General features: G+C 46.1%; 1 protein-coding gene across 19 annotated transcripts in view; it reads right to left on the reverse strand.

Moving 5' to 3' along the window:
• The window catches only part of REPS1 (RALBP1 associated Eps domain containing 1), a 1100512-nt gene that overhangs the window by 101498 nt on the left and 982237 nt on the right, over window positions 1–16777 (reverse strand). For all 19 annotated transcript variants that reach the window (XM_086927540.1, XM_086927556.1, XM_086927550.1 and 16 more), the window contains one exon: window positions 7484–7623. In XM_086927540.1, the coding sequence (XP_086783666.1) occupies window positions 7484–7623 (140 nt within the window). The remainder of the gene's footprint in view (window positions 1–7483; window positions 7624–16777) is intronic.

Consider the following 16777-nt stretch of genomic DNA (forward strand, 5'->3'; position numbering starts at 1 on the left):
CCAGGGGCTTCGTGTGGTGAGGAGAGAAAAGGCGTAGCTCTTTCGAACAATTTTAAGACCCAACCCGGGAGGAAATATTGAATCTGGACTCCCACTGGTTGGGGATGTGCCGCTAAACGCTAACTAAATTGGGTTGTTGGTTAGTGCTGCAGGGTAGGAGGAAGACTACTGTCACTGCTGGACCATACGTTGTCAGTCAGGCATGCATCTGAGACCTCCATAGGACTTGGTTATTTGCCACAGCACAGGCTGTGAAGTGTGTCTATGTGCCTTCTGGAATGGCCCCTGATCTTCCAGAATTGGTGTGAAAATTGTTTGGCAGGATTCAAAAGTCCCAAGCAAAGCCCTGTAGCTCTACTATATGTAAAGTGATCCAAAGAGAAGTTCGACTTTTCTCTGAAGAGGTGAGATTCAATGTTGCATGTCTATTAGGGAGGCTTATATATTGCCGGAGAACACAGTGGGTTTCTTTCAGGCATGTCTACGAAGGAGAAAATTGAACTAAAGGTCATGCCCAGGCAATCCATGGTATCCAGACCTGCTCAAATAACATATGTGGTTGCCTCCTGCCCATCATGTATGGCAGTGGTTCCCAAATATTTTCAACCCGCGGCTCCCTTGACCCATTCGCCATTGCCCGTGGCTCCCCCCTGTTAATTTTTTGGGAAGATGGGGGGGATGTAAGCCAGGCCTCGGGAATACTTGCATTTTTCTCCCTGAAAATAATTGGGATTAAGCTGATGAAAGTATTATAATAATATGCGCGGTGTGTTTTGTATTACTAAGGCGGCGCCTCTAATAAAATATTCCTGGTTACACTTCTTTGCCCATGCCTTTTTTAGAGTGTCCTCTCAAACTTTTCTATCCCAGTTACACTCCTAGATAGCACCCCTATTGCATGTAGGCCCCATTGTCAAAGTGTTTCTGCGATTGAAGAATATTTGTATGCACTTCCATTTCTACACGTCACCTATGTCATACGTGCCAACACACCTGTTTCAGCAGGGTGACTCACGATTTTTTAAACCGCGTATAGCTTTATTTTTGCTGTCTCCTCCGTAAAATTGCCTCCAAATAAATTCCTCAGATTTTTTTTTTTTTTAAACGTCCCTCTTTCTTGCTTCCAAATGTTGGCATTATGCCATATATGGTGTTTTCTTTCCTGTGCTCAAGGAGAGAGTAGGCCTGTCCGGAAATCTGTGCGTACTGAAAGAAATATGTGGAGGTACCTATGGTTCAAGTACTATTGTCAATACTTAATAATACTTAATGTGTTTAATAAACAGGACAAGTGTACTTTCCTGATAACTTGCATTGGTGTAAAGTGCATTTCTAATTTTTTTTTTAACTATTAACAAGTCCAAAAAAAAAATTAAGCATCTTCCGCTTACTTTGGGTGTGTTGGAACATGGGGATCCAGTGAAATATGGAGGTCATCTGTCTTGACATGCCATCAATTAAGAACTACGTTTCCAGCTTTAGGCGTGTCACTTACAAATCATCAAAATCATGCATTTAAGTCTATTAGTTGAACTGAAGCCAACAAACCCTTCAACATTAAATACATTAAAGTGCTTAGTGCGCAGCTCTCCTGGCTAGCTCTGATGGCTCCCCAGGGAGCCACGGCACACAGTTTGGGAACCACTGATATATGGTGTGGGCCAAAGAGACCCAAGAACCTCCCTGGCTGCCGGAAAGATCTCATTGCCATGCCGCAAAGTGAATATATGTAGCAGCCTATAAGGTATTCTGCATTCACAGATCACTGCTCCAGACTGGTTCAAGAAAACATAAGTTTACCAAAAGCATCAATCCTCCTGAATTTTCTATAGTGGTTGGAAATTAATTAGGATTCACCTTACTGGCTGAATCCTGCACAATAATGTTCCCTGGAGTAGAGTGCTTGGTAAGAGAATCGGTATCACCAGGCACAGGTGTATGAAGTTTGGTCGCTCGCCTGTTAACAAGCAGGAAAGAACGTGGTTTCGACCAAGAAGCCTGCAGAGTATCTGTGAGGGGATCATTACGTGAAAGTAGGGGCAGGGATTTTGATCTCAAAACATTAATTTTAGTCTCAGTGGAATGCAGCTGTACTTTCAGCAGCTCAGTTGGCCATCAGAGTCACTACTGCAACTGAGGTACTCTTCAGTTGGTGGCTTTTGTGGCAAGTTCAGCCGTCTCAGGAAAGGTATCAGAATCATTGGCATTCTGTAAATCTAAGTGCAAGGCATCATCAGTAAAACTAGGGTGTAGCACACCATCCTCTTCACCATCATTTCATAGTCTATACATGTGGTGCCACTGCTCCGATACGGAATTAGAATCAGAGCCCCAAAAAATAATGGAGCCTCTGCTGATAGCTGTGATGCTGTAAAGGATCAGATTCTGGGAACATGACAACAGGCTGGTCTTTAGTAATTTCCTAGGATAACATCGGTTGAGTTCTGGGTGATGTCGCTCTGAGAACCCACACAGGCATCAGGACTGCATCAACCTGCGGCACAAGTGTCATTGGTACCAGTGCCCTGCACAGATGGATCTCCGACAGCGCTAACACCATAGCCCCTCTCAAGAAAAACAACACCACCCATGCCAAGAAAGCCAGATGCTTTTACCACCGAACTTCGAAAGTCCAGACGCACTTGCAGCAGACTTGAAAAAGCCTGTGGGAACACTAAATCCACAGAAGCCTACAACAATGTCAGAGCCACCACCAACGCACACCACCAACTCATCAGAAAAATGAGGAAAAAAGCGATTGAAAACAGAATCTCCACTCAGACACACAACAGCAAAGAACTCTTCATCATCATCAAGGAGTTCGCCCAACCCACCAGCGAGTCCACCGTCATCCCTCCCTCACAAGACCTATGCGACAAACTCCGCACCTTTTTCCACCACAAAATCAAGAGCATCTACAACTTCGACAAAGACAACCAACACACTGAACCCTCACCAACCACCCCCAACACCCTGAAGTCAGCGATCGACAACTGGACAGTCCTCACCACCGGAGACACACTGAAGATAATGAAGTCAATCCACTCCGGGGCCCCCACCGACTCCTGCCCCCACCACATTTTCAACAGAGCCGCCGACACCATCGCACCCATGCTCTGCCACACCATCTACCGCTCCCTGGCAAACGCCACGTTCCCCGACGACTGGAAATACGCAGATGTCAACCCCCTCCTGGAGAAACCTTCGGCGGACCCCACCGGCCTCAAAAACTACAGACCCATATCCCTGCTCCCGTTCCCAGCGAAAGTCATCGAGAAAGCCATCAACAGCCAACTCGCCACATTCATCGAAATGCACAACATCCTCGACTGCTCCCAATCCGGCTTCAGAAAAAAACACAGTACGGAAACCGCCCTCCTCGCTGCAACAGACGACATCCGCACCCTACTGGACAAAGGAGAAACAGCAGTCCTCATCCTTCTCGACCTCTCAGCGGCGTTCAACACAGTCTCTCACGGCACCCTAATACGCAGACTCCACGCCGCATGGATCCAAGACAAGGCCCTCAACTAGATCTGCTCCTTTCTCTCTGGCAGAACGCAGCGGGTCAGATTCCCCCCCCCCTCTCTGACCCTACACCTACCACCTGCGGAGTCCCCCAGGGGTCCTCCCTCAGCTCTACACTCTTCAACGTCTACATGGCTCCGCTCGCCCCCATCGTCAGAACCTACAGACTCAACATTGTGTCATACGCAGACGACACCCAACTCACCCTCTCCCTATCCAAAGAACCCAATACCGCCAGGCACAATTTTCGAGAAGGCATGAAGCCGTCCCCAACTGAATGAAAAACAGCTGCCTACAATTAAACACCAACCAAACAGAAGTACTCAACATGGGCCCAAACCCTGATGCATGGAACAACACCTGGTGGCCCCCCTCCCCTCGGAAGCCCGCGCACCACTACAGACCACACACGCAACCTGGGTATCATCCTGGACTCCAAGCTCAAATTGGACCGCCAGATCAACTCCATCTCGTCCTCCTACGTAAGACCTTCAAATGGATTCCCCTCGAACATAGAAAGACCGTCACTCACGCCCTGGTCACCAGCAGACTAGACTATGGAAACGCACTCTACGCCGGAATAAACAAAAACTTCACCCACAAGCTACAGAACGCAAAACTGGTCCTCGACCTGCCAAGACACTGCCACATCTCCCAGTACCTGCGCACGCTCCACTGGTTCCCCATCGAAGCTAGAATCACCTTCAAGATACTCACCCACAAGGCCCTCCACGACACCGGACCAGCATACCTGAACAGTCGACTCAAATTCCACGCACCCCAGAGGACCCTACGATCTGCCCAGCTCTCCTACGCTGTGGTCCCTAGCACCAAAAAGACCAGATCGGGAGGTCACTCCAACTCCTTCCTCGCGGCCCGAGCCCGGACCACCCTGCCGCTCCACCTCAAGACAGACAACATCGCTCCCAATCTTCACAAGAAACCTCAAAACCTGGCTCTTTGTCAGACCCTCCCCCCGATGGATTGGAGCCTGCAACCCCTCGCGCCTTGAGACCCTTACGGGTGAGTAGTCACGCTTAACAAACACCTGATTGATTGATTGAGGGCAGCAGGGACCGACGTAGATCATGGGGCCAGAATGGAAGTATGTACCAGAGTCTGTACTAGCCTGTTAACGAGTTCTAAGGGGACAGACTGCGCTGGAGAGGAATGTGCCTGGAAGCCCCTATATTTCAGTGGGACCTAAAGGTGCACCATAGGGAGCTGGAAGTGCACTGAAACTTTGAAGTATTGCGTCTGAAGGCCCAACCTGCTGCAGGGTCGACAACAGACCCAGGAACCTTGGGGTGCGTGGGTACCAACGAAGGAATCCTTTTTAGTCATGGATGACCTTGAAGAAATGCGACTTACATCGTGATGCCCTTGTACCTTCTCTTAGGAGTCAGACTGGCAGGAATGAGTCATCATCGCTTTCCGGTGATTGCATGTGTATTCAGACTTACCAGGGGACTTCAAGCACAAAGTTGAACGGTTGCCGGACTTGGCCATGGGCCCCAGACTTGGAGAGGGAGCTTGCAAAGGTCGCAATTTCATCTTATGTTCCAAGCCATACAACATTGACTCCTGGTCTTGGACCACCTCTGAGAGCATTTTAGCACACATATCACAAGGTTTAGTGTCATGTCTCAAGCTCAGGCACCAGAGACACACCGTGTGCGGTCTATGACCAATATCTACTTCCTATTGTAGTGGCATGGCTTGAATCCCGCCATTTTTAGAGGGGAGATCATTTTCTAGCCCACTGTGAATGTTTTTTGGGAAGTTGTCAGAAAACCATCAATTTGGGGGTGAAACTGTGCCAGAGGAGCGAAAAAAATAATGCCAATGGTCAGGATTGGGGCCTCTCCTTGGCTAGGCTCTAACACTGTGGCATGCGATAAAGTTTGTTCCTCAGCGACGAAGCGCGCTTTTAACAATGGGGATTAAAACACGCAGTTAAATGCGTGCTTTCAAACAAGGTGGAGACAACGATTTGCCGTGCAGATTAACCGTGGCATCCATTCCTCTGTTCTAAAGCGGAAACATGCTCCCGGATACAATCGCGTTTGTTGATTGCCAGCTAAAACACTCTAAGAAAACGTTCTGGCCACTCTCCAGTTTGCAAATATACCGGTGATAAAAAATATAAAATATAAATTGTAACGGTGGTGAATACCGGCTGATTGCGCAAACTTTGAAACATCTAGCGCCCAGAAACATCGAGGTTGCCGAATGAGTAATGTTTATAACAATAACTTAAGAAATCCATGATGTGTCTGCTATTTATTTTAAATGGTCGACACAGACGATCCTTTTTCATGACTCTTCTTTTTACTAGTTAAAAGCCTAACACAACGATTAGAATATAGAGGACTAGACAGGAGAGCATTTATCAGGCTAGCTCTTCGTACGAACTAACCATGTGAGTCTTAATCTGTTCAGCGGTCACAGAGTCTATCACAACTAAATAATTTTCTATACTTTAGAGTGGTGCCCCATTGTCCTGAGCTGCTTGCCAGGTGAGGTGAAGCACGTTCCCCTTGCAACTAAGGTGAGCCTTTGGTTTACTTTGTAAAGTCCTTTGTAAATCAGGGTCAGTTGACCATATATGAAAAAGAACAATAATCTAGTTTAGTTCGTGATAACCCATACTAATGATGGTTTGTTATCCTACTTTGTTCTTGTGTTTGTCTATGTGTGTGCTCCTTGGTGACTTCGACATCTGGATTTCTTCTATCTAACCAGGAGGATTACCAGAAGTGAACAGGTGATATTTATCATTGTTGTGTTCACTATTTATTTTATCACTTGTGAGCAGTAGCAAAAAGTTAATGGGTCCTGAAGAAGCGGCAGACACCATTTTGGGTCTTTAAATGTCCGCAGAAACATGTCGACCAGTAAACCCAGTCAGAAGTTATTTGTTTGAACCATCTGACTTTTTTGCACTCTTTTGTTTTTATGGTTGGAAGTGTACGACTCAAGAATAAAATTAATACTGCGTACATTCTCCAATTTTAACACGAGCACATTTTCCTTCTTTTCACAACTCACATATGCACTGCTTTCAGTTACAAACAGACAACATCCACCAATCATCTTGGGCATTAACATCACCATAATTATCCATCTCATTACAATATCTTAAGAGATGGTAAAAACACGGATTGCCTACTATGTGAAGTAGACCAAATGATGAATTGGGCGGCACAGGAAAAGTAACTGATGGATATTTTTCACATAGTGTAAATGTCCGGTCGTTTGCTCTAAGTCGGTAGCATACACATAGTCATCCACACACACTTAGTCCTTTTTCTTTGTTAAAGACCCACAGTTACTCTTTATGTATTCTATAGGCTCCAACACCACCATGGTAGCATGGAGCCAACACAAAGCTGCACAATAACATCAAGATGGGAGTGGGAGCACTGCTAGGAAATAAATCTCCAGATTTAATCTAGCGCCTGGGGCATGTTCTAGAATTTAGAAACGTGTAAAAATTAGAAGCTACACTGCTTGAACATTAAAAATGTGGACCTTCTTCTTGGTAAAGCTTAAATTACCAAAGGCTGCCTCTCAGCCTTTGTCACAATGGACCTCTGTGCTCTTCAGGGATGAAGAATAATAAGTGAGAGTCATGACATTGGTCAGTGCTGCAGTGAAGCCAAGTCAGCACTGAGGTCCTAAAATAAAGGGATCAGAAAATACAAAAAAAAACTATGAAAAAAAGCAATGTAACGGACACATTGAAATGAGGTGAGGTGAGGTTGAAAGAGCAACTTACGTGCTCAAAGTAGCAGAGAGCTAAAAGTATTGTACAGATTTGGTAACAGTCTTAAAAGACTCCTTGCAGGTTTAGCATTCAATTTTTTTAATGGTTACTTAAAATTACACATGTTAACTGGATTATTTAACATTTATATTAAGAAACTGTAAATATCCTTCACAAATACTATACCGAGGAATAGCTGGCTGTGGGGGTACAACAGCACTAGGTTTTTGATTGTGCTCCTCAACTTCTGTTTTCAGATCATCCTCTGATTTTAATCTTCTACGAACAGGCTTAGGTGGTGGAGCAAGAGGTGTGCTGTTTTTACCCTAAGGGGAAAGATAAACATTAAGCACAACATAGGTATGCAGTAAATCTTCAAAAACCTATACATTTGAAAATTTAAAATTAAGTGACCAAAGGACAAAAAACCTATCCACAAAGTTCGGTAACTATCCAGGATAAATATTTCTGTATTGATGTCACCTTCTATTCTACACTCTACAAATGTAAGGCTCAGACCCCAAAGCACAAACACTAGTTTTTTTTATATTTCCCAATAAATAGATCTCAAACTCCCTTTTACCAACAAATGGTGGGTATTTCAAGATAAGCAAGTCTTTCTGTAGCCCAAGCCACTACAAAAAATGAAATATACTTTTTTTCTCCAAAGTGTTTTTATTTATTTTTATGCAAAACATTAATTTCTTTATGACAGCACTAATACAGTGAGGTCTCACCATCTCACCTATGTGTTTATCCCATGATTCACCTATGCAGTTATACATTGGATAGGTTCAACGTTGTTTGGGAAGAATAGAGAGTTACAAGGGTGATTTTATCAGTTTTGGGAAGACTTTGACTTTTGTTTCCATTACTCCTTACTGATTTCATGGATAAAACCGAACTGTTATGCTTTCCAATATCACATTCATTTACACGTTCATTTAGCCAAGTAAAGGAACTTAGGTCTATCTGTCTATACTCAATCTAAATCATACATATCCAACATGTGTAACATTTATGGGCACTATGGAGTATATGTCCATATTTTTGCATGTTTTATTGGATAACAAGAAGTTGCTGAAGGTGCTCAAGGACATATTGTTGGCTTACTATTAATACGGACCACTAAGGTAATTTACAGGGCATTTCATATTTGTGCACTGGGCCATTGCTATATATCTCCTACTCCTAGACTTCTGACAGCTGCTTCGATTTTTCCCACGTGTGTGCATTTGACAGCTAGAGCACCATGTATGTACAAGTCTATTTTTACAAACCTCATTTAGGAAACCATCCTAAAGAGTATTTCGATATCCTTCCCCAGTTGTATATATAGTATATCATCAGATGTCTGTAATTCTAATTCTGTGAGGCTCGACTGTTACCTCCTCCTCATTATCATATTGCACAGGAAGGTATTATTAACTTCGGTCCATTTCAGCAAATCAGCGAGCCAATATGCCAATTTAAAGGTAGCCTCCCAATTCACAGAAATGTTCCTTTTCACCAGAAGTATAGCCTCATCTTTAATTTTATATTTATATTTTGCTTTACTTTCCATGGGAATTGAGACCAGTAAATAAGTCTCATGTGTCATTAAATCCCTCTTTGGGGTTAATTCTGGTATAATGCCTGACTGTCTTCCACTACAGCCCGAAGAATTGTATTTAATACAATAATCATGGCTCTCATTATGCCATCACTGGAACTCTTAGCTTAGGAAACTTATTGTTTTTCAACTTCGATTTTGTTTAGTTTTATTTTGTTTTCGACTTGCGGTGCCGGTAGGGATGCCTGGGTTTAAACCTTGCGAGGATTGTCACGGTTTGATGTCGGTGACCGACTCCCACCATCGGTGCCTTTACTGTCTTGGGGCCGACCACGATGACAAGTCGTGCCCCGACTGCCGGGCCTTGACCTCGAAGGCTAGGCGGGAGCGGTCCTGTAAGCGACTCTAGCACCGGCAGTCGGCCCCGCGCCGCTCGAGGTCCCGGTCCAGGAGGAGGTTGAGGGACCGGTTGCAGGGCCGCAGTCATCGCCGCTCGACGAGTCACCACCCCTCGTCGGGCTCCAACTCCTCAGGTAAGTCGAGACACTCAAAAAAGAAGTCGAAGAAGCGTCATCGCTCTTCCGACTCTCCCCGACGCTCACTCGACGCGGCCGGGGGTTCGGGCGACACCGCCCACATAGCTCCACCGTGTGGGAGGAGCAGCGTTGAGCTCCATACCCGCCGGTCCCTGGGCTGCACGCGACGCCGGAGAAAATCAGTGCTTTCCGCACGGCCATGAGGTCACACTTCTCTCCGTCAGGCCCTGTCGAGGCGCATTCGGGGCCCGCGGGTCCGTATGGGAGCCCTAGAGGGCCGGCGGCTCGGTAGGGTGCTTCGGCCCCGGCGACGTCTCCGGTCCCGACCACGCAAGGCTCCACAGGATCCAGGCCTGGACCCGGGACGTCGCCAGTCGACCTTACGACCCCTACGCTGGCGCCGTCCCTTAGGTTGTCGCCCACAACGTCGTTCCCAGTTCCAGCCCCGGTCCGGCGTCGGACCGGCGCCGGCTCCGACGCCGATCGGTGAGCCATTTACTATTTATGCACTCTCAGCATTTTGGTGCTTCTAATCTATCCAACAGGATTGCTCAGAAGGGGAAATACTGTCCACTAGTTTTAATGACTTGTAGGATATGGGGGTCCAGGTCTGGTGAGAAGACTTAGCCCTCCATCTTCTGGGCTGTATGCCGCTGAACTGGTTGGTGTTAATACCCCCCTGTTGGTTCTGGTTTGGCAATGGTTGGTGCAGCTAAAGTTCTGTGTAAGTCGGTATCTAGCCAGTGCACTAAACTCTCAGTTAGCGCCCTCACAACTGATTACCACCATTTATTTTTTATTTATTTGCAGTTTTATACAGCACAAAAAAATAGACTACCAGGGCAGCAGAGCAGTTTACATGGAAGTACAAAGACTAGGAGTGTACAATATATTTGTGAGTTAGGAGTCAGTAAATACAATATACATGTTAACATAATGGGAGTAGACAGTCCCACAGGCAAACTAGCTTACATATGGGGAGACTCTAGTATTGCCTGGTTTGCCACTTACTAAAAATTTAGTGTCATAAGGATCGAAGCGATGTGATCGTCAAGCAACGCAACCCAATGCTGTGATGTTGATATTTCAATACTGGAGAAAGAAGTCCTGGTCTTGGCCTCAGCATTTAATAATCAAGTGATTCAAGCAACCCTCTCCCAAGTCCAATGTATCACCTGCTGGAAGTTTAGAGCTGATCACTTAGTCACATCTCACCTTAGGGCAGGAGTCATTCTCTTAAGAACTCATGTAAGGTGAGTTTGCTAGCTTTCGTATGAATTTAATTTTTAGGGGACCTTCTTGCAGGCTGCACCTGAAGCTACTTTTCATTTTGAAGCAATGTAGCAGTCCTTTGGCCTTCTGAAACTTGAACTTATATTCAATAGTACCACATATATTGTTTGGTTGCGTTTAAATTAACCGGCTAGTTGCAATCAACTGCAGATAGTTTCATATCTTCACAATGAACCCCTCTATTGGCCCACACCTCTTGGCCTCCTGGTCACAGTATATGACCTCAATGCATACCTTCAGGCAAAGTCAGGGTGGCATGCATAGACCCTATTTACGCATGCTTGCTGGAGGGTATAGGACTGCATGCATAGATGAGAAGAGCCGGTCTTCTCCACTTGAGAAGTCAAACAAGAACTTTTGAGTGAGTGTTACCACAACATGAGAATAGGTATTTGCTTGTGTTGGCAATCACACCAGGGGAATAAGGAGGGTTAGGTGATGGGAGTTGCTCATGTCAGGTCCTGGCCAAGGCTGGTGGATGGAGGCGCTTGAGCCAGGTTGATGCATGTGCAATATCTAAATGGGGGGAGGAGGTCATTGTACAATTGGTAAATTGACTAAACATCTGGATTTGACCTAGACATTAACTTTATGCAGAAGGGAATATTGAGGTTAGCATTCAGTAGCTATTAAAAATAGTGCTAGAACTGAGCCTAAACAAACACTGGAATCAGTCCTTTTTTGTACTACTAGACCCATGAGAGCTCTTTCCCCAGACTTGCTTTGCTGGTTATGCGCTGAAACATGGAGAAGTATTGGGGGTAATGGGAGTTTGAAGGCACTTTGGGAAGAGTGACTGAATAGGAAGGGGGATACAAAGGACAGAAAGCTATTCATGAGATGAGCTGGTACACACGGCTCCAGCTAGGTAGAAGGAAAGGAAGGCTAATCTGACTAGGCTGAGAAAATTGAGGTGATTCAAGAATCATGAAGTCGGAGAGTGACAGGCTCAACAGGTGAGAAGAGGGGAGATGAGGTAAGGTAAAGGTATGGAAGAGTGGGAGCAGAAAATCTATACTCAGTCTCCGCATTCAAATGGAAAAAAAGGATGAAACAATTAGAATGCATTAAACCCACCACACATTCGCCATATAGGTGGGGGGGCATTGCTGTGCTCACAACAGGACTCTTCTAGTAACAGCAAAATCAACATAAAAGGTATCATTCCATGTAGTTGGGTATCAATGAGCCCCCAGCAGCACAGATAATAAAAAGCACACACCATGCACTCATCCTGAAGTTGCACTTGAAATGCTGAGCCATGTTGATGCAGCTGGTACTTAACATTCGCTCTACATACAACAGTGTCTTCAGTTAGTAACAAACATCCAACAGAACACCTTAGACAGAATACAGAGTGCACAGACAACACATCTCAGATACTGCTTTTAGCTGAGTATCAATGAGCTCAGAACAGAAAAAAAACATATAAACAATCCTAATCTCTAACATAAGGCAGTCACAAAAACTAGCCATATACACCAACACACTTCAGAGGCACCACGTTTGGATCTCAATGAACTGACAACTCAATTGCACTCTTCAGAAAATAATATATCTATCCAAGACAAAACAAGCACACTAAATAAACACCTAACCAACATCCTACAGATAAACTTATTCAAAGAGATAACTGGAGATCCTAAGATATGATAAACAAACCTCATACCATTCCTTAACATGACATACGCTTGAATTAGCAGAACTCTTCAGCTACACATGCCAAGCAAAACTATCCAGAACAAAACATACGTAAGATGACAACATCCACACCACAGATGATGACAGTCTGAAAATGGAAATCAAACTAGGAAGGTACCCAACCTGTTGCAAGGCTATAATGCAGCGCTAATCAGACATCGATTAATAAAATATGGCATAACTGGATAGTTTGAATAGACCTCTTGAGGACCAATACTAGAACTTAGTGGCCTACCTACGCCAAGAGACAGTGCTGCCTGGGTTTGTCCTCTCTTTGGACAAGATGCTGAAGTTCTATTCTAATTACTTGCTGATATTCCTTTCTCAATTCTGAGACCAACGATTGTATTTGGATTGGTAAACAAACCAACGATTGTATTTGGATTGGTTATAACTGGTAGAGACTATCTTGCTGCAGATTCCTTACCTTAGAAATATCCCCAGGCGCCAGACTGGATCCGCAAATTTTCCATGAGCACTACTCCTGCACGCAGTTAGGTGGTGTCGATCGGCTCAGACACTGGCAGCGTCCGCACCAGATGTGAGGTGCGGGGTGCCTATATAGGAGGCACCCCAATACACTGATGCTATTTTCTTTTTGCGACTTTCGACACCAGCAGCATGGAGCCACAAAGAACACTGACCATTGGTGTGGAAAACTAGGGACTTGAAAGGGGAAAACCCTGTCCCTAGAAATCTGCTCTCAGATTGGGGAAGATGGGTGTGTTTGTAAGGAAAATGCGGCTAGATAGAGTCTCTACCAGATAAGGCGTAACCAAAGGTAAGTAACTTGTTCATCTGATAGGAACTTGAAACCATAGATTCCTTACCTTAGAATAAATACCCAAGCAATACCTTCCCGAGGTGGGTCTGCAAAACAATTTCATACCAAGAAGTCCTGAAGAGCTGAATGGGCAAAGTGCCTGTCCCGTTGGACCAGACTATTCAGGCAGTAGTATTTTGCGAACATGTGCAAAGAAACCCCCGTTGCTGCTGAGCAAAAATCCAGGACTCTGCAAAAGAATCTAGTGGTCGTAGCTTTGGCTCTTGTGGAATGAGCACGCAAACCCTCAGGTGGTCACTTTTTTGCCAATGTGAAGCAGATTGTAATGCAGAGCACGATCCATTGGGAGATGGTCCGCTTCTACACGCCCTTTCCCTTCTTCGCACCGACATATTACACAAAGAGTTATTCATCCACAGGGAACTCTCTTGTGCGGTCAAAGTGGAACAACAATGCTCTTTTTGTGTCCAGTTGGTGAAGTCTCAGCTCTTTAGAGGGATGTGGCGGAGCGGAAAAAGTTGGCAGGATGATGGACTGGCCTACATGAAAGGGAGTGACTACTTTCGGCAGAAAGGAAGCTCTAGTTCGTAGAACCAGCATGTCTGGGTAGATATTCAAGTATGGAGGCTTGGACGACAAAGCCTGAAACTCACTAACCCTCTGGGCAGATGTTATTGCCACCAGGAAGGAAGTCTTGATGGTGAGGAGCCTGAGACGACAGTTCGGCAAGTGTTCAAAGAGAGCATACATCATGAAAGCCAGGACTAGATTAAGGTCGCACTGAGGCATGATGAAGGGAGAAAGAGGAATATGGTGCAAAACCTTTCAAGAACCTTTGTACAATAGGAGATTGGAAGAGGAGCGGCTGGTCAGGCAACTGCAGAAAGGCTAACATAGCAGAATGGTAGCCCTTTACAGTGTCCAGGAGCAGAGCCCTACTGGTCAAGGGAAAGAATAAACAAACATTTGTGAAAGGGAAGCAGAAGTGGGGGTTCAACCTGTATTTCTGCACACCATGCCATAAACTTGCTTCAACTGCAGGCTTATACAGTTTTGGTGGGCAGAAGTTCTAAAGCGGTCAACTGCAGCTACTCAAACTCCATGCAAGAAGGTGGAGCACTCTCCCCTTCTGCTGCGTCAAACAATGCTCCAGAAAGATCAGCTGGATCAGATGGCCATGCTCAACAGCTTGGGATGCCAAACTCTGTGAACACAGTAAGAGAAACAAACATGATTTGAGCCTGGTCTTTCCCAATCTTTTTGAGAACTCTGGGCAGTAATGGTATGGGTGGAAAGGCATACAGGAGCCCTGAGCTCCCCATGAGATGAAAAGCGTCTCCGAGCGAGAGCTGCCTTGGAAACTCCAGTGCGCCAAACTGCTGACATTGGGATTTCTCGGTGGAGGCAAACAGATTCACACAAGGTTGCTGAAAGAGACCTTGCACCACCTTCAGATGGAGATGCCATTCTTCATCCTTTAAGCATCTTTGGCTGAGTTTGTCCGCCATTGTGTTCAGAGAGCCTGCTAGGTGTGGAACCAACAGGGAAATGGCCTGCTATTCCAGCCATGCCTAGAGATGCAGGGCCTCTTGACAAATGTGTCACTACCCCACCATGCCCTGAGTGAGAAGTTGGACTGATATGTGATGTCCACTATTCTAGTGGGCACCCTGTATCAGTCCAAACAACCCTTATGGTGATGGTTGTAAGGTCATCCTTATAGACCAGCTATCCTAGTGGTAGCATGGTCAAAGCAGTCTAAGGCTAACACTTCAGAGAGCATGTGAAGCCAATTGTTTTACCAATAATAACCCCTTGAATACCAAATGAAAGGACACCACACAAGGTATATATCAAATATATATGTATTTAGTACTAAAACAACCCCTCTGCACTCTTTATGAGGTCAGAGTTCGAGATACAGCACAAGGTACTCAATAAGCATACTATAAGTTGCAAAAATACAATTCTGCCCTACGGGTCTCACAAACCAAATACTAAGTGAGTGGTATAAGAACCCCTTCAAGAAAGGTGAGTAGGCCTAGGGCCTAGGAAATCGCTGGGGCTACACTGAACAACCAAAGGTTAGGATGTAGGAGTCCCACAGGATACGTGTGCAGTGTCTAAACACACATGCGAGTTCTCATAGACTTTCAATGGGAACGTAAAGTTTACAAAGTAGTTTATTTCGGACACTTCCGGATGGACTACGGGAAAACCCAGCTAAACTAGAACACTTGGATAGTTGTTACCCACGGGAGCAGCGGAGTACTCGAGTTACCTCACCCAGGGAAGCCGGGTGAATAGGTGTTCTTTCGTGTCGGGTTTCGTTGTCGAATCCTATGGAGAGCTGCACAAAGAAGCTGCAGGCGACCAGGAGGAAGATGTCCGGAAGGATCGGAGCAGTGAAGAACCTGAAAGCAGAGGGGACAGAGTCTGGGTCACTAGCCAGTGACCGACGACGACCAGGAACTGGACACAGACTGTCCCACGAAGGATCTCGCTGTTGGCGGTGTCGGCTTCCGGATTGGAGTCAACAAGCCTTGGCAAAGGCAATCCACGTAGGAAGGAAGATCGGCTTCTTGTTCAGACCAGCCAGGTCTGAGGAGCTTCCCCTTTACAGGAAAGCAGGAGCAAGCCCAAAGCAACCAGGCAAGCAGCGTTGATTCACAAGAATGTCTTCAGGAGGGCCACTAGCCAACGGGCTAGCAACCGCGAAGATGCGTCGAGGAGAAATGCAGGCGCAGGCCCCACACGGCACTCGTGGAGTGTGGAGGGCTGAGCTTCGGTGCACTTACGGGTCAGGGTTGGGGCTTTTCAAGTCCCAATGCACAACTTCGAGGACGCCTCAGAAGCTGCACAGTTAGCAAAAAGCAGGTACTGCAGGTAGTCCGGTCCCACGTCTCTCGTGTCCGCCACGGGTCTCAGCTTTGCTGTGGATGTGGGTCGGAGTCAGAGAAGTCTGGAAGTCCAGAGGCTGCATAGCTAAGTCTTCAGGTTCCGGCAGGAGCGTCGACAAAGCAGACCGGCAAGTCACTGATGGTACCTGTGTGCACAGGGTGGTCACTCCTTGACCACAAGGGAGATTCTTCAGTCTTCTTGTTGCAGTAGAATGTCCAGAGTTTCGTTTCAGAGTTTCAGTTCAGGATAATATAATGTCTCTAGACACTGCTCCTAGCTTTATACCAATCTAAGGGGCTGGATTACCTGCTAGGTCCTTCCTATGGGTGGAACATGGGAAGGGGGGGTTACACCTCTTTACCTTTGTCCAGTTTCGCGCCAGAGCTGGGGCTGGAGTGCCCCAGCAACTGGTTTGAACCGGGCTATGCATGGAGCACCTTGTATGCCCCAGGCAGTGTCTCATTTCATTCAACCCACCCTGCCCCAATACACTACAGCCTGTCTGGGGAGGGTCTAGCACCTCCCAAGGTAGGAAACCAATTATCCAGGCCTACCCTGCCGGAGTTTCGTCCAGCAGCAGGAGGTCAGACTCGTGTCTGTGGAAGCAGCATCCATTTTGCGATGCTGAGGCTCTATTTAACTTTAACCGGGTAAAGATACAACTACATGTCTTCTCCCTCTGAAAGGGTGGAATGCTACCCGCGCCGCCAGGA

Source organism: Lissotriton vulgaris, chromosome 6 (genome assembly GCF_964263255.1).
Source record: "Lissotriton vulgaris chromosome 6, aLisVul1.2, whole genome shotgun sequence".
Classification (NCBI taxonomy): Eukaryota; Metazoa; Chordata; class Amphibia; order Caudata; family Salamandridae; genus Lissotriton; species Lissotriton vulgaris.